This window comes from Octodon degus, unplaced genomic scaffold (genome assembly GCF_000260255.1).
Source record: "Octodon degus isolate 3935 unplaced genomic scaffold, OctDeg1.0 scaffold00033, whole genome shotgun sequence".
NCBI classification, from domain to species: domain Eukaryota; kingdom Metazoa; phylum Chordata; class Mammalia; order Rodentia; family Octodontidae; genus Octodon; species Octodon degus.
The window spans coordinates 3,106,769-3,121,000 of record NW_004524609.1 but is presented as its reverse complement, the minus strand read 5'-3'; the positions used below and the strand labels follow the sequence as shown (position 1 = coordinate 3,121,000).

The 14,232-nt window shown below is 57.5% G+C and overlaps 1 protein-coding gene across 2 annotated transcripts in view; it reads right to left on the bottom strand.

Annotated features, from left to right (window-relative positions):
• LOC101587792 (angiotensin-converting enzyme) overlaps positions 1-11,359 on the bottom strand; it is a 16,014-nt gene extending 4,655 nt beyond the window's left edge. Inside the window, exons 1-14 of one of the 2 annotated variants that reach the window (XM_023714180.1) lie at positions 11,244-11,359; positions 10,768-10,940; positions 10,209-10,432; positions 9,785-9,929; positions 9,426-9,524; positions 8,896-9,018; positions 8,396-8,607; positions 7,620-7,756; positions 6,617-6,775; positions 6,298-6,385; positions 4,219-4,362; positions 3,863-4,054; positions 2,138-2,235; positions 1,513-1,685 (exon numbers count right to left, since the gene is read on the bottom strand). In XM_023714180.1, coding sequence (XP_023569948.1) covers positions 1,513-1,685; positions 2,138-2,235; positions 3,863-4,054; positions 4,219-4,362; positions 6,298-6,385; positions 6,617-6,775; positions 7,620-7,756; positions 8,396-8,607; positions 8,896-9,018; positions 9,426-9,524; positions 9,785-9,929; positions 10,209-10,432; positions 10,768-10,940; positions 11,244-11,357 — 2,081 coding nt within the window. In that variant the 5' untranslated portion in view covers positions 11,358-11,359. Of the gene's footprint in view, positions 1-1,512; positions 1,686-2,137; positions 2,236-3,862; positions 4,055-4,218; positions 4,363-6,297; positions 6,386-6,616; positions 6,776-7,619; positions 7,757-7,888; positions 8,138-8,395; positions 8,608-8,895; positions 9,019-9,425; positions 9,525-9,784; positions 9,930-10,208; positions 10,433-10,767; positions 10,941-11,243 lie in introns of those variants that run through there. The other variant, XM_023714182.1, reaches the window with a different exon arrangement.
• Positions 11,360-14,232: the final 2,873 nt, after the last annotated feature.

Below are 14,232 nucleotides of genomic sequence, written 5' to 3'. Positions count from 1 at the left end.
TTATTTATTTATTGATACAGGATCTCGCCACACAGCTTGTGCTCATAGTGATCGTCCTGTCTCAGCCTCCCCAGCACTGGGATCACAGGCCTCCACCACCACCCCCAGCTTCACTGGTCAGCATGGCACGGGGTACTAGGGATTGAACCTTGGTCCCTATACTTGCCAGGCAGGCACTTAGACCATCGAGCTATCTCCCCAGCCCCCTTGTTTTCTTTGGCAAGCCAGTCCAGTTGCAGGATCTAGCTAGAGCCTTGGAACTCAGGTTCCTCTCACTTTCCTGCCATTCTCACTGGGGGAGGGGCCAGGGCCCAGCATCCAGCTGCAGCAAGACGCATGTGTGTCTCGTTTCTCCCCTGACTCCATGAAGCGAGGATCCCCACAGGAGCCCTCGCCCCGAGATCCCGTCTCCCTCAGCCTTGCAGCTGTTACAGTCCCTGTGCTCTGGAAGGGGCCAAGGCCAGGCAGGCCAGCGGACCCTGTCTGGTTTGAGTCCAGGCTCTTGTATCCATTCTTGTCTTAACGGACACTTCCTCAGCTGCGGCAGGTCATTTTGCTGCTTCTCCTAAGAAGTAGGGTCTGTCCTTCCCCTTCCCTTGAATCTGGGTCATCCTTAGGACTTGACTTAGCCGGTAGAACTTAGCCTGCCTGGGAACTCTGCCAGTCTGGGGCTTAGCTGTTAAGCGTCCTGACTGCTTCTCTTTCACTCTGAGGGTGCCAGATGACAGGCTAAATCTGTCAGCCCGAGACAGCCACTGTGTGATGGAGCTGCTGCCCCGGCCATCCCAACCAGCACCTGACATGAGGGAGAGAGGCCGTCCCGAACATCCCACCCTAGACCTGGTACATGGGGAGACATCCACAGACTCAGGGCCACACGCAGGACGAGCTGACCTAGGGATATAGCTCAGCAGGAGAGCACTTGCCCAGCATGTATGAGGCCCTGAGCTTGATCCCAAGTGCGCACACACACACACACACAAAATTAGCCCAACTGAGGTCTCTGTCATGGTGGAGTAGGGACAAGCCATTTCCACTGTGCATTGTCTAGACTAAAATCTTAAGCATGAATAACCAGTTCTTTGGCATCACTAAGTTTTGTGGGTGGTCTGTTATGCACTGGCTAACAGAAAACCCGTCCAGATGGAGGCAGCTTCTGATCCACCAGTGGTGAGAGTGGCTCTGCGGGGAGCCCCCGTAACCGGGGTACACCTGAGGAGGGTCAGCTGCACGCCGGGGCCTCTCTGAGTAGAGAAGGTCGGGCAGCTCACACCCAGGATGGGGACCTTGCACGCTCCCAGCCACCCATGTGGGCAGACTGGCCGCCAGCACTTGAGACCGCCCTCATTTTTCCAGAAACCCAGTGTCCGCGCTGGAGTCCAGCCTGCACTCCTGGCCCGCCCCCAGTGTGTCCTGGCCCCGTCCTCCCTGCTCTCACCATGGGGCTTTGGCTTGCCTCACCTCTTTGCTCCCCAGCCCAAAATGACACACCCTCGCTCCCGCTGGACAGACCTGAAGTCCTTGCCGTTGTAGAAGTCCCAGGCTGAGGCGTGGCACACCACCTCCCGCCCATCCGTAGGCTTTTCCAGCATCGACTTGTTCCAGAACTCAGGGGGCACAGGCAGCAACCCCAGGGAGACGAAGAAGTCATCGGCTTCTTGAAACATCCTCCTGGGTGTCCAGCCCTGTAAGAAAAGGATCCCATTTGATACTGGATTTAATCAATTTTACCTGAGCAATGGTGTTTGTCATCTCATTGGCTGACCGTAGCTTTGTGCCACCTCATGCCCACCTAAGCGAGTTCCCATGTCTTCTCCACCACCTTAGGCCCGCCTCACCACATGGTTTTCCTCTATAAAAGTCCCTGGAAGAGACAGCTTCCCGGGGAACTACCCGCTCTGGCCCCTCCTCCTGTCCCTCTCTCGGGACAGGAGCTTTCTTTCTCTCAATAAATATATTCTGCTCATAAAAAAGAAAACAAAAAAATGAAAAGGAGTTGTGTCTAAACAGAGGCTCTAGGGGAATTGCGCCATGTGTGTGGGGTGGGGGCGGCTGAGAGAGCTGAGTCGGCAGCGGGTCTCTCCCCTCCCCTGGACCCAGGAAAGCCCCTGGAGGAGGAGGACGCCAGCCCACAGACCTGCTTTATCATGGCCTCCGTGGCGTCCACGTTGAGGGCTGAAGGGAAGGGCACCACCAGATCATAGATGTTGGACCAGGTCTGTGCCCACATGTTCCCTGGAGGCAGTGGGAAGAGATGGCAGAGAGAGGAAACAGGTGTGACTTTCTGGGGTCAGCGCCACTCAGCAGGAAGAGGGATCCAGGACCCAGCCCTGCCAGTCATAGCAGTGTTGCCCGAACACCCACTATCTGTGGACTGGGCTGAGTGGCATAGACTGCCTTCAGAATACACGTCCAGACCAGAGTCTTAACATCAGGGACGGGGGAAGACGCGGGTGGCCATCAGGGCACATGGGTGGTCTTCATTGCCCTGAGCAGTGAAGGAATCCCACAGATGAGAAGGCTGCAGGTCCCTGGAACAACTATGCTGACAGCACTACCTTCCTGAGTGCGGCACCGAGCACATCGTGCATGCTAACTGCTTCTCCTGCCTGCATCGGGTTCTGGGATGATCTCTACTGCACACCCAAGGAAACAGGCCTACAGCTGGATTAAAGGCTCGTGGGCCACGCTCTGGCCTGCCTCCCTATTGTGTCTCCTGCACATCTCTTAAGTTTGGTTCATGCAGGTCACCTGCTGGTGACTCTGACAAAAACCAACAACAGTGTCTTTAGGAGAGATTAATGGCTCTTGAACTTTAAGTTAAAAAGACAGACCACTTGTTCAGGACTAGAGAACAGGAAGATATTCAGAATGAGTGGGGGGTTCAGAAATGGGCAAGGAGTCGGAATCCTTCATAGTCAGGGAAAAACAGCTTGAGCTAAAACCAGGTGAGAGCTTGAGGTGCAAACAAGACAGAGAGAGACAGAAAGACACAGAGAGAGACAGAGAGCAAGAGACAGAGACAGAGACAGAGAGACAGAGAGCTGGCTGCAGGGGCTGAGTCCTAGGCCTAGCTCTGCCCCAGTTCCAGGCCACTGTGGGGCATCCTGGTCCCCGCCTGGGGTCTGTCTCTCTTAGTCACTCAGCCACATCCACTCATATAGTCTTGGTCTCACCAGAAGGAACCCAGGAGGGCTGGTCTCCTGAGCTGTAGGGACGCAGCCTGAGTGGGAACTAGACCCATACCTAGACCACCTCCTGGGGTCTCCCTTAGGTCATTTGTGTGTGTGTGTGTGCCATGGGGGACTGAATCCAAGGGTTCACACAAGTGCTCACTGAGCTACATCCCTGCCCCCCACCTTTTTGGAAATGTTATTTTGAAGCAAGCTCTTGCCAAGTTGCCCGGGCTGGCCCACAGGTGTGACCCTCCTTCCCAGCCTTCCCTGGCTACGAATGCATGTGTGTGCCAAAGTGCCCGCTTCCCCCATGACTTCTAAGCGGTCTGAGAGCCTGTCTCCTGTCTGCGCATAATGACACACCTCAAGGGAAGTGCTCTCAGCAGCCTGACAGGAACAAAAAACTGGGTGCCTCTGCCCCTCTCCAGTCCCTACCATCCCTCGCCATCCTCACGGCCTCTGTCATACACTCGGGGCACTGAGTCTGCAACATGCAAAAACTGAGTTTCAGGCTGGGTGTAGTGGCGCACACCTGTAATCCCAGCACTCGGGAGGCTGAGGCAGGAGGATCACTGCAAGTCTGAGACTAGCCTGGGCTACATACAAAGTGAGCTAAGGCCAGCCTGGACTACACAGCCAGAGTCTGTCTCAAAAAGGCAAAAAGCAAACAAAACAAGCGCCCTCACCCAGCAGGTGGGCAGGGATGGGCCCCTCCAGGTTGATGAGCTCAGGCCCGTAGTGGCGGTGCAGGGCGCGGCGCACGTACGCGTGCAGGTGCAGGTAGAGCGGCTGCAGCTCCTGGAAGAGTTGCTCCAGGTCTTGCTCCAGGGAGGGCGTCTCGTACGTGGCTCTCCATGAATCCCCCGCGTCCGCATAGCCTGCACAGGGGATAGCGGGGCTCTCCGGACAACTGCCCGTTCCCGCCACTCCCTGTCCCCTATGGGGACCTACCTGACCCAGGCTGAGGGCCTCAGGGGACCTCTCTGAGGAACCAAAGGGATGCCGGGATCAGAGGGCCATGACACCGGCAGGAGGGACTCACCGTTGAGCCGGGCAGCCTTGTTGGTGAGTTCCACGTACTTCGGGAAGAAAGGAAGGACGGCTCTTCCCACCTTGTCTCGCCAGCCCTTCCACACCCACAGCAGCTCTTCGTATTTCCGGGACGTGGCCATCACACTGGTCAGATCTGAGAGGGGAGCGTTGGGAGGCATGAGCCCCAGCCCTTGGCTCCCCTCTCCCCTCCTTGGATGGGGGAGCTTGGCCATCGGATTTCAGAGCTGGGACGAAAACTGGTGAGATCACGCGAATGCAAGAGCGTACAGGTCGCAAGTCTGGGGGAGGGGAGACAGTGGGCGCTAAGAGGGTCCCTGCCGGGGTCCCACGCTGAGTATCCATGGTTGCAGCCTCTTGCAAGCTTTTAGGGACCCATCGAGGGATCTGCCTGTCTCTCCATCTTAGCAGCTTAGTGACATGCCAGGGTCCCCCATTAGGAAGTGGCTGAGGCAAGGGACAAACCAGACTCCAGAACCACTACTCCCTAGGAGAAAAGGCTCAGGGATCCACAAATCCGAGTTCTGTTTCCAGCCTTCCTGTGAGTCCCCGAATTAGCCCTCTCCCCCTTTCTCTAGACTTGCTGTCTCTCTCCCCATCTATAAAAAGGGACAGTATCAGTGTTCCCAGGAGAAGAGGGGGTGACAAGGAGCACAGGTCCCTGAGTGGAGAGCAGTGTCCCCATCGGGCCCCAGGCATCCGTCACAAACTGTCACTGGACTGAACTTAATAAAAGAATAGCTGCGAAGCCTGTGGAAGAGTGAAAAACTGTCTGAGTGTCACCAGGGAGCTGGAAACCCTGGGTTTATGTCCTGTTGGTAGCAGGAAGGGCACAGACTCCCTGACTACTGCAAGGGGCTGACATCCACTTCACGGCGGGGCTGAGGGTTATGGGAGGTCGGTGTAGAAGAGCCACAGGAAGACCCTTCCCACCTGGCCCTGGTCTGAGACAGGAAGACTAAGGCGTTCGCTGTTCTCCAAACCCTTGCTGCCAGACTTCAGCTTCTCCTTTTATTCTAAAACATACTACTTGATAGCTATGTACATCTCACAGAGAAAGTACACTCAATTAATTTTGTTTTAAAAAGGCATCTTTTGAGAACTGTGCATCTGGTCTGGTAATGTGATTCTTCGGTCCTCACGGGCTTATTTTTACTGAGTTAGCGACCTGATGCTCCAGCCCTACCTGACGGGACTGCCTTGTAGGAGGCGTGTTGAATGCCACACTCCTCTTCCCGTAAACACCCACCCTCCCAGTCACACACACACACACACACACACACACACACACCCCATTCCCGACTTATGTGCCTGCCCACATCCACCACCTGCAGGCTGAACCTCGCCCCAGAAAACTTTTTCTCTCCTGTTTATTTTCCATTTCCTCTTCTATTTGTCATTGTTCTCACAGGAGAGCCGGGCTGGGGGCCAGTAAGAAAGCATTTCGGCGTGGAGATTCTATGAAGAGCGTTTATGCCTAGAACTCCCCAGCCAGGGAAAGGGCGAGTCAGGAGGGGCTGGGAAGCATGTGTGCGAGTCCTGCGGGTTGAGAGCAAGCTCCTTCAAAGAGGATGAGGCAGGAAGGACTGGTAGGTGGCAGAGAGACAGGCTGGCCATGATGGCCCAGGCCTATCCAGCAGGAAGTGGTAGTGGGGGAAGGGGCCAGGCTGGGCACCAGAGCCCCGGTGCTTCTGGGGGCAGTTTGCCCGTGTCAGGTCAAGCTCCTTATCACCATGTGCTCGGAGGAGGGGCTGTTGTCAGAGGTAGGGAGGACATGGGTGGGATCAGGAAGGGCAAAGGGACACGCTGAGGTTTCTGGCTGTCAGTGTAGGGGGCCCAAGCCACTGCTTTGGGGCCTGGGGTGCAGACACACAGGAGTCTAGAGCCTGGGAACCTCAAGAGGGGTGGCAAAGGCTGGCCCTGGGTGAGGACAGAGGCGCCCCCGCATAGGAAGCTGGCAGTGGATCGGCAGAACCCCCCACCAGCCCAGCCCCTGTCTCGCTCTTGTCCTCCTAGGCACACTCTCACCGCCTCAGCAACCCAGCCCCTGCGCTCCCGGGCACGCGCTCACCAGGCTCCAACTGTAGGCAGGTGCCGTTGGTGTGGCAGACGCTGCCCACACTGTAAGTGGTCTCCATGTCCAGCAGAATCTGGTTGTACTGGGGGAGGGGGAGAGGGCTAGTGAGGGGGGCACTTGTGCTTGAGCCCAGAGCCATGGCTGGGGCCCAGAGCCAAAGGCACCGCCTTCCCTGAAATTTTGGAGGCACCTGTGGACATGGCCAAGGTCACAACGTGTCATACCAAAGAAAAGGGTACACCACCAGAGCCAAACTCGGGGGCAGGGCCCGCCCTCCCAGCAGCCTCTACGTCTGCTACCTGCAGCCAAATACCTCTTCCAGCTCTTGGGTGGGCAGTGCTGCCCGATCCAGGTCTTGGACTTTCTTTACAATCCGTTTGGTGGTGGTGTTCTGGAAGTTGCTCACGTCAAACCGCTTGGCCCAGGTTCCATACTTCAGGGTATGGTTGGCCACGTGCATGTTCTTCTGAAGCTGAGGGTACAGGGGGTGGTGTCACGGGGTCCTGGAGCTTTGGGACGGTCTCTGAGCAAGTGTCATGGGGGGAGGGCAGGAGGACGGGAGTGACAGCAAGGGGGCAGCTGCCACTTTTGCCCATAAAGACCCTCTTCAGCCTGGGCCAACCGTCCCAGGTGCAGTGTGTGCCCCTCAGATGTGTACAGCTGAGTAAGACTGTGACTGCCAGAGGCAGAGAAAGGGACTAGAGAGATGGCTCAGTGGTCTAAAGCACCTACTTGGAACAAGCTTGGCAAAGCATCAGGGACTGCGTTTCGATCCCCCAGCACCACATGCCAGCCAGCCCCGCCCCCTGGTGGGCTGAGCTGGCCACACACACACACACACATACACACACACACAACAAATAAATGTTAAAAAGAGGCAGAGAAAGGGGCCTCTACATGTCTTCAAGGCCATAAGGATGGGGGCCTCGGGCTGCTCGCTGTGTGGGCTCTCTGGATCTTAAGACTCTATCCATGAGATGGGAAGAAGGCCAACAACTATGCAAGGACTGAGCCCTGTGGGTGGTGGCAAACTGGAGCTTTCAATCTTTTAAGAAGTGAATTTGACATCGCTTTAGTGAGCACAACCAGTTACAGTCTGTGACTACGCAGGTTGCTGGTGAAAATAATTTTGTCCGGGCATTGAGAACCTGCTTGCCAAATATGAGCCTGAGTGTTGTTTTAAATGCTCTATTCAGGTATCTCACAGTCTGGCAGCCCCACACTGAGCATGTGTGAGTGTTATCCGTGCACTGTGTGTCCCTGGGTGTGTGTGTCTGCGCGCACAGACAGGCTGGAGAGGTGACGGTGGCTCTTACCAGGATCTTGCTGCCTTCAGTAGTGATGTTGACGTTGTAATTCCAGTTGGCCTCCGAGTATTCGTTCCACACCACCTGGGCCGTCCGGTCATACTCCTCCACGAACTTGTTTGCCTCAGCCTCATCGGTTACCAGGTCTGTGGGACAGAGCAGAGGAGAACAGCAAGCCACCTTTCCCCTCTCCAGGGTGCAGTTCCACTGGAGCCCCCACCTGCCATCCCCACCTCCTCCCTGCTCACCCAGGCCCTGCCCTGTCCCTGTGGTCCCATTTGGACTCTGGGTTTTTTGGTGGTTTGTTGTCTGTTTGGGTGTTTTCTGGCTGGTTGGTTCTTGGTGAGTTGTCTGGTTTCCACTTGACACTTGGCTGGTTATCCCTTGGTTGGTTGTCACCTGGGTGGTGGCTGCCTGGCTGGGGACCAGTAGGAGATGCCCACAGCATAGCAGCAGGAAGAGGAGCCTCGGCAGTCCTAGTGCAGCCCCGAGTTGGCCCATGGCCGCAGAAGAGCAGAGCCTCCTGCTGCCGCTCCTGGCCAATAAGAGTGCAGCCAGCAGTGTGACCTCATAGAACAGTGTTCCCAGCCAGCCTCCCCGCAGGGGCCCTCCAACCTGGAACAGCCAGGAGTGCAGTGGGGGTGAGATCCACTCCATTCTACCACAGAGCCTTTCTGATGAGCTGGAGGGGCCATCCAGCCCTCCAGAGCAGGGGCCAGGGCTCAAATGGGAAGAGTCAAGGGGACCCAGCCTTCGTGCCAGCCCGCCCTCACTCATGGCTTTACCGATGCCTTCTGGGTAGTTGTTGGGCAACGGCGGGCGCCACTGGTATTCTGGCCAGCCCAGGACCTCGCCGTTGCGTTGGTTCTGCTCCTGCAGCCACTGGCTGACTGGCTGGAAGTAAGTGAGCAGCGGCTGGGCGTCCAAGGCATCTGAGCCCGTGAGGTCCTTCAGCACATCCTGCCAGGGCCTCGAGCAGCCTGCCTGCAGCACCTCCCTGTGAGGCAGAGTGGGCACTGTGGGCACAGGAGACAGCGGCTGCGGTCCAGAGCAGCCCACTGCCCACCTGCTCCTCGTGGCTACCACAGCAGTGGCAACCACATTCCAGGGCCTAGGAGCCCTGTGAGGGTAGCACAGGGTGTATGCCTTGTTCCTCACCCTACAACAGCTGCAGTTACCACACACAAGTGCAGCCCTGTGGGGTCCCAACCGAACAGACAGCGGCCTGCAAATGTCCCCACTTTCGGCCAGCCTCCCCGCACACCCTCTCCTTCCCACCACATACCGGAGCTTGGCCCCTGCTTGGGGGGACTGGTAGATGTCACACTGGTGCAGTGGTCCCTGGTGGCCTGCCTCCTTGCACAGAGCTTGGTGGAACTGGAACTGCAGCACAAAGCTCACAAAGTACCTGCAGGCACAGCGTAAGCATCAGAGAGATGCAGGAGCCCGAAACGAGACCTCTGCCAAGGCGCCATCCAGCAAGCTGGACACTAGGTGGGAGTGTCGAGGGCACAAGGGAAACACTAGCCTAGTCCAAGGAGGGCTATTCTTTTCTGTTTTGTTTTATTGCTTCTATTTTTTGAGACAGGATCTCACTATGTATTCCAGTGGCCTACAACTCACAATATAGCCCATGCGGGCCTCAAATTCATAGCATCCTCCTGTCTCAGCTTCCAAGTGCTGAGATGACAGGCATGCACTACCATGTCAGGTGGAGGGCCATTCTAATTCTGGGCCCTTGGAGGTCCACAGGAGTAAGGAGACAAGCACTGAGGACAGGGCACGTAGGATCACAGGAGTAGGGGGCACTCGTACCTGATGTATGGGGTCACATTTGGGATATGAAACTTAGCTCCTGCATCAAAGTGGGTTTCGTTTCGGACCACCGGAGGACAGATTCCCTGATACTTGGTTCTGGAAAAGGATGGTTATCTTAGCACCCAGGGCTTGCACAAGCCACCTGTGCTGTCACAGATAAAGGACTTTCTTCCCTCTGGTACCCCTTCCCCATGCAGAGCAGCAGGGAACCTTCCTGGAGGAGAGTTTCAGGCGGGGAGAAGGGATTGGGTAAGAGGACGCAGGCATTGTCTGAGGGGGGATGAAGTCAACAGAGCAGGAGGGTCCCAGCTGTCCTGGGGTGCCAGCAGTTTGTCCCTTCCTACCCTTTTTCTCACCGAAGATACCACCAGTCGAAGTTGTAGTGGGAAGGCAGGGTACGCCCACTAAAGACATCCCAGCGCCACTGGTCTATCAAGTAGCCAAACGGTAGGAAAGCAATTTTTTCCAGGGCCATCTTTAGCAGGTAATTAATGTCACTTTCTGAGGAATGATGAGACAAGGAGAGAGAGAGAGCTCAGGGAGAGGGCAAAGCCCCACTGGGCAGAGCAGACCTGGAGAATGACCATGGGAGACACAGAGAAGGGAGATCCTGAGGCCTGGGGCCCTGCTGGGCTGAGGATCTGGGGGAGCTCTGGGCTCAGCACGTGAGGCACTAGCCTGGGGCCCTGGAGCAGCAAGCAAAGGCAGATTGGGACGGGGCTAGTGGGGTGGGGGGCAGCTGAGCGGGCCAAGCTGGGTCCTCTCCACATGCTGCCATACCTGAGTCATTGGTGACACGGTCCAACAGGCCAATTTTGTGTAGATGAGTCGGAGTGGAGACTGAGAGTGCCAACACGTCCCCAATGGCCTCATGGAAGCCAGGGTTGGCACCTCTGCGCAGGGACACGGGCAGGTCCTTGTACTGCAGGTAGTACTGGACGTGGCCCATTTCGTGGTGCACCGTGGAGAGCTGGGCCATGGTGACCCTTGTGCACTGCTTGATCCTGGGGCAGGGAAGGGGGAAGGGCAGGTGAATGACAGGGCAGGGCCAGGCCAGAGACCTGGGGAGGCCAAGCCACCTGAGGGCAGCGAGGGCAGTGCCCTGGCAGGAGCGGCTAGAAACAAATCCCTGACCCTGCCGGCCACCCCGGCACTCAGGCCTTGGTCCTCCTTCCAGGATCCAAGAGGCAGCTGCTCATCCTAGCTGCCAAAGGTGGGCTGAGGGGTGCACGTGCCCAACAGGAGACTGGCCCAGCATGGGGGCAAGGCAGGCACAAGCAGGCTGTGCCCCCACTGTGCCCTTGAAGAGCCCACCCTTGTTGCTGCCCTGCGTCCACACCTGAAGTCCTTCCTGTTGTAGAAGTCCCAGGCCGAGGCATGGCATACCACCTCCCTCCCGTCCGATGGCTTCTCCAGCATGGACTCTGCCCAGAACTCAGGGGGCATGGGCAAGAGCCCCAGGGAGGTGAAGAATTCTTCTGCCACCCGGAACATGTGTGTAGCATTCCAGCCCTGGTGCCCGAGGTAGACACAGGTCAGGGACCAGCAGCCAGTGGGGTCCCTGGCTGCCCTGGAGAACGTCTAGGGCCCCCCCGCCCAGGGCAGCTCCCTGCCCAGGAGTGGCACCTCTGCTCAGCCGCCTCCCTTGCTGGAGGTGGGGCCCCACTAACGGCAGATTATGGAAGTGAACTATGCTCACCACCTCCCCCACCTCCCCACCGCCACCACCGCCACGGACACAGTCCCAGCTCACTGCTAACCTTCCTGCCCCTGTACCCCTGATCATCCCAAGCTGGTTCTGCATTCAGAGCTTACCTTCTCTACCATGGTGCTGGTGACGTCGAGGTTGGGCTTATCTGGGAACGGCACCACCATGTCATAGATGTTGTCCCAGCTCTGTGCCCACATGTTTCCTAGAAGGAGGAGCATGGAGTGGGGAAGCCTGGCACCCTACCTGGTCACGCTTGCTTCTCCATGTGTGTCACTGTGCTGTACCCTAGGTGCCAGTGTCGGCACCCAGTGCGGGGATTAAGCCAGCCACAGAGGACACTGGAGTGGAAAGTGAATGTGCGTTGTTCCAGGCATGTGAGATGCCAGAAGGGTGACCCATCTTCCCCTCCCCTGGGTATCACCCGGAGCCCAGGCTCTCTGGGACATGCATGGAGGCAGGACCAGGTCCTTACCCAGAAGGTGGGCAGGGATGGGTCCCCTGAGGTTGATATACTTGTCCCCGTAGCGGCGGTACAGTGCACGGCGGACATAGGCGTGAAGGTTCAGGTAGAGGGGCTCTAATTGGTGGTAGAGGCGCTCCAGGTCCTCCTCAAATGTGGGTGAGTCGTACCATGAGCGCCAGTAGGCCCCGGTGTCCGAGAAGCCTAGCAGGGTCCGGTGGGGGGTTGCAGATCAGGACCAAGGCCCCGGCCCACCACCTCCCACCTTCAACTTCACCACCCGCCTGGTTTGGGCCCTGTGCCTGCTAGCTAGCGGGGAAAGGCTGCAGTTCCACATTTTTGCCCACAGGCTGCTCTAAGTTCTAGCTAAACAGATCCTGGAGCAGGAAGAGGCTGAGAGGGGAGCTGGGCAGGAGCAGAGCTGGCAGGGGCAGCAGGAGAACAGCACAGTGGCACCGGGAGGCATGCGACCGGCCAGCACCATGCCACTCCCACCAGCCTCGAGACCTCAGGCCAGCTCTGCACATATCCTGTCCGCCGCCCTGTGTGCCTCAGGTGCTGGGGCTCAGTGCAAGATGGCAGAGAAGTGCACTTTGCCCGCTGGGACGGGCCGCTTCCCTGGCGAGGGAGGAGGGGGCTCACCGTCCTGTTTGTAGGCCTCATTGCTGAGGGTAGTGAAGTCCTGATACAGGGCCTTCAGGGGGATGCCCACAGCATTGTGCCAGCCTTCCCAGGCAAACAGCAGCACAGCATAGTTTCTTGAAGAGGCCAGGATGTTGGTAAGCTCTGAGATACAGACGGGCAGGGTCAGTTAGGAGAATTCTGCGCTGCAGTCCAGCAGTCCTCACCAGGGTATGCAAAGAAATCTTCATCATTCTCACCAGTCCCTCCATGGCACAATGTCCCCAAGGTCAAGGGTGACCTACCAGCTTGGTGGAATGGGGTTGGCAGCTATACAAAGCAAGCATCCGGGCAAGACCCTGTCCCTAAGAAACTGATGTCCCAGATGACTAACACAGGACATCCAAAAGCCAAAACCCAGACAGACCCTTCATGACTCAGGACAGAGTGGTGAACCTCAAGAGGAGTCCTGGGGGTCCAAAGCCTGTGTAGCTCTCTTGGGGAAAGCGGAAAGACCCAGCAAAGGGAAACCCAAGCAACCTGAAAGGAAGGTCTGATGAGAGTGAGAAAGACCAGGAGATTCTAGAAGTCACTTGCTGGGGAAATAGGGGTGTGGGGCTCTTGCACAGCCCAGCCCCTACTGGAGGTCAGCGCCTTTGGGTTTTCTGGTAGACACACCACCCTCCTGGGTGCAGCAGCGCAAGGGGGAAGGCAGGGAAACTCTAGCAGAGAATGGACTGGGGCATACCTGGGTCCAGGGACCAGCAGGTGGCAGTCTTGTTGGGGAAGCAGACCTTGCCTGTGGAGTAGATCCTGCTCATGTGGCTCAGCAGAGAGTTGTACTGGGAAGTTGGAGTGGAGGAAATGTTAGCCATGAATAGTCCCTGGAATTAATGTGGCCACCTCTCCTGTCTGTGCTGGGAAGAAAAGGGGGCCTGGAGAGAGCATGTGGCCTTGACAAGGTCATCTGTGGCCCTGAGAGCCCTTCTCATCACTAACACACCAATGTCCCTTCCAGCGGGGGCATCCTGTGTAAGCGAAGCCAGTGTCCTGAAGGCCAGGGACCCATTAAGTCTGGCTCAGCTCCATCTCCTATCCTCTGATTTTTGTGCCTTCTCTTCAGCCTTTCTAGGAAAGCCCCTAAACCAAAGTGGCCTGGGAAAAGTTTAGCTTTTTTTCCCCTTTTTGAAAGTGCTGGCGATGCAATCAACCCGGGCTTCACACACGCTAAGCAAGTGCTCTACCACAGAGCTACACTGAATTTGTCTTTCCACTCCATAATACTGGCTTCAATAGACAGCAGCTTCCTCCATCTCTCCAAGGAGAGCCAGCACCTCCGGTAGCTCAGCAGCGATGCGTAGGTGCCTCTACAGCCAGGGGCCACACAGATCGCCAGGTCCCTGCCTCCCTCCCTGCCAGGCTGCTCTCAACCACCACCCCACCAGTTCTGCCTGCTCCTCGGGCCCACCTGCCGCCGCTTGGCCAGGGCCAGGTTGGCAGGTCCCAAGATGCGCACAGCTTCGATGATCCTGCGCAGCTGCACGTCGGAGAAGTTCTGCCAGACGTGCTCATACAGTTCCTTAGCTCTCTGGCCCCAGGCCTCAGAGAACTCCTGGCTAAGCAGGACTGCTTCCTCCTGTGGGAGGGAAGGGAGGACGAGCAGCTCAGGAATTCTGCTCCAGGGAAGCGGTGGGAATGGAGGGCTGCGCCCCGGGCTTCCAGACAAGTGGCCCCGTGGAGAACCCTGTAGCTGGAGTCTAGGGGAGCAGTGCCCCCCTCCTCTTAGGCCTCAGTCCAGAAGCAGGGGAAGCTGCCTCCGGGGAGCGATGGGGGTGAAAACGAAGTTAGAGGGAAGCACGAGGAGGGAAGGTGCCGCCTCTGGGGGTGGGCAGGCAGCTGCCCGAAGAGGACCCCGGAGCAGCGTGGGGCGCTGGCAGTGGAAACGCGCGCTGCCACCGCGGGCTCAGCCTCGGAGGGCTCAGCTTCGTGCATCAGCGCTCACGTGTCCGGCC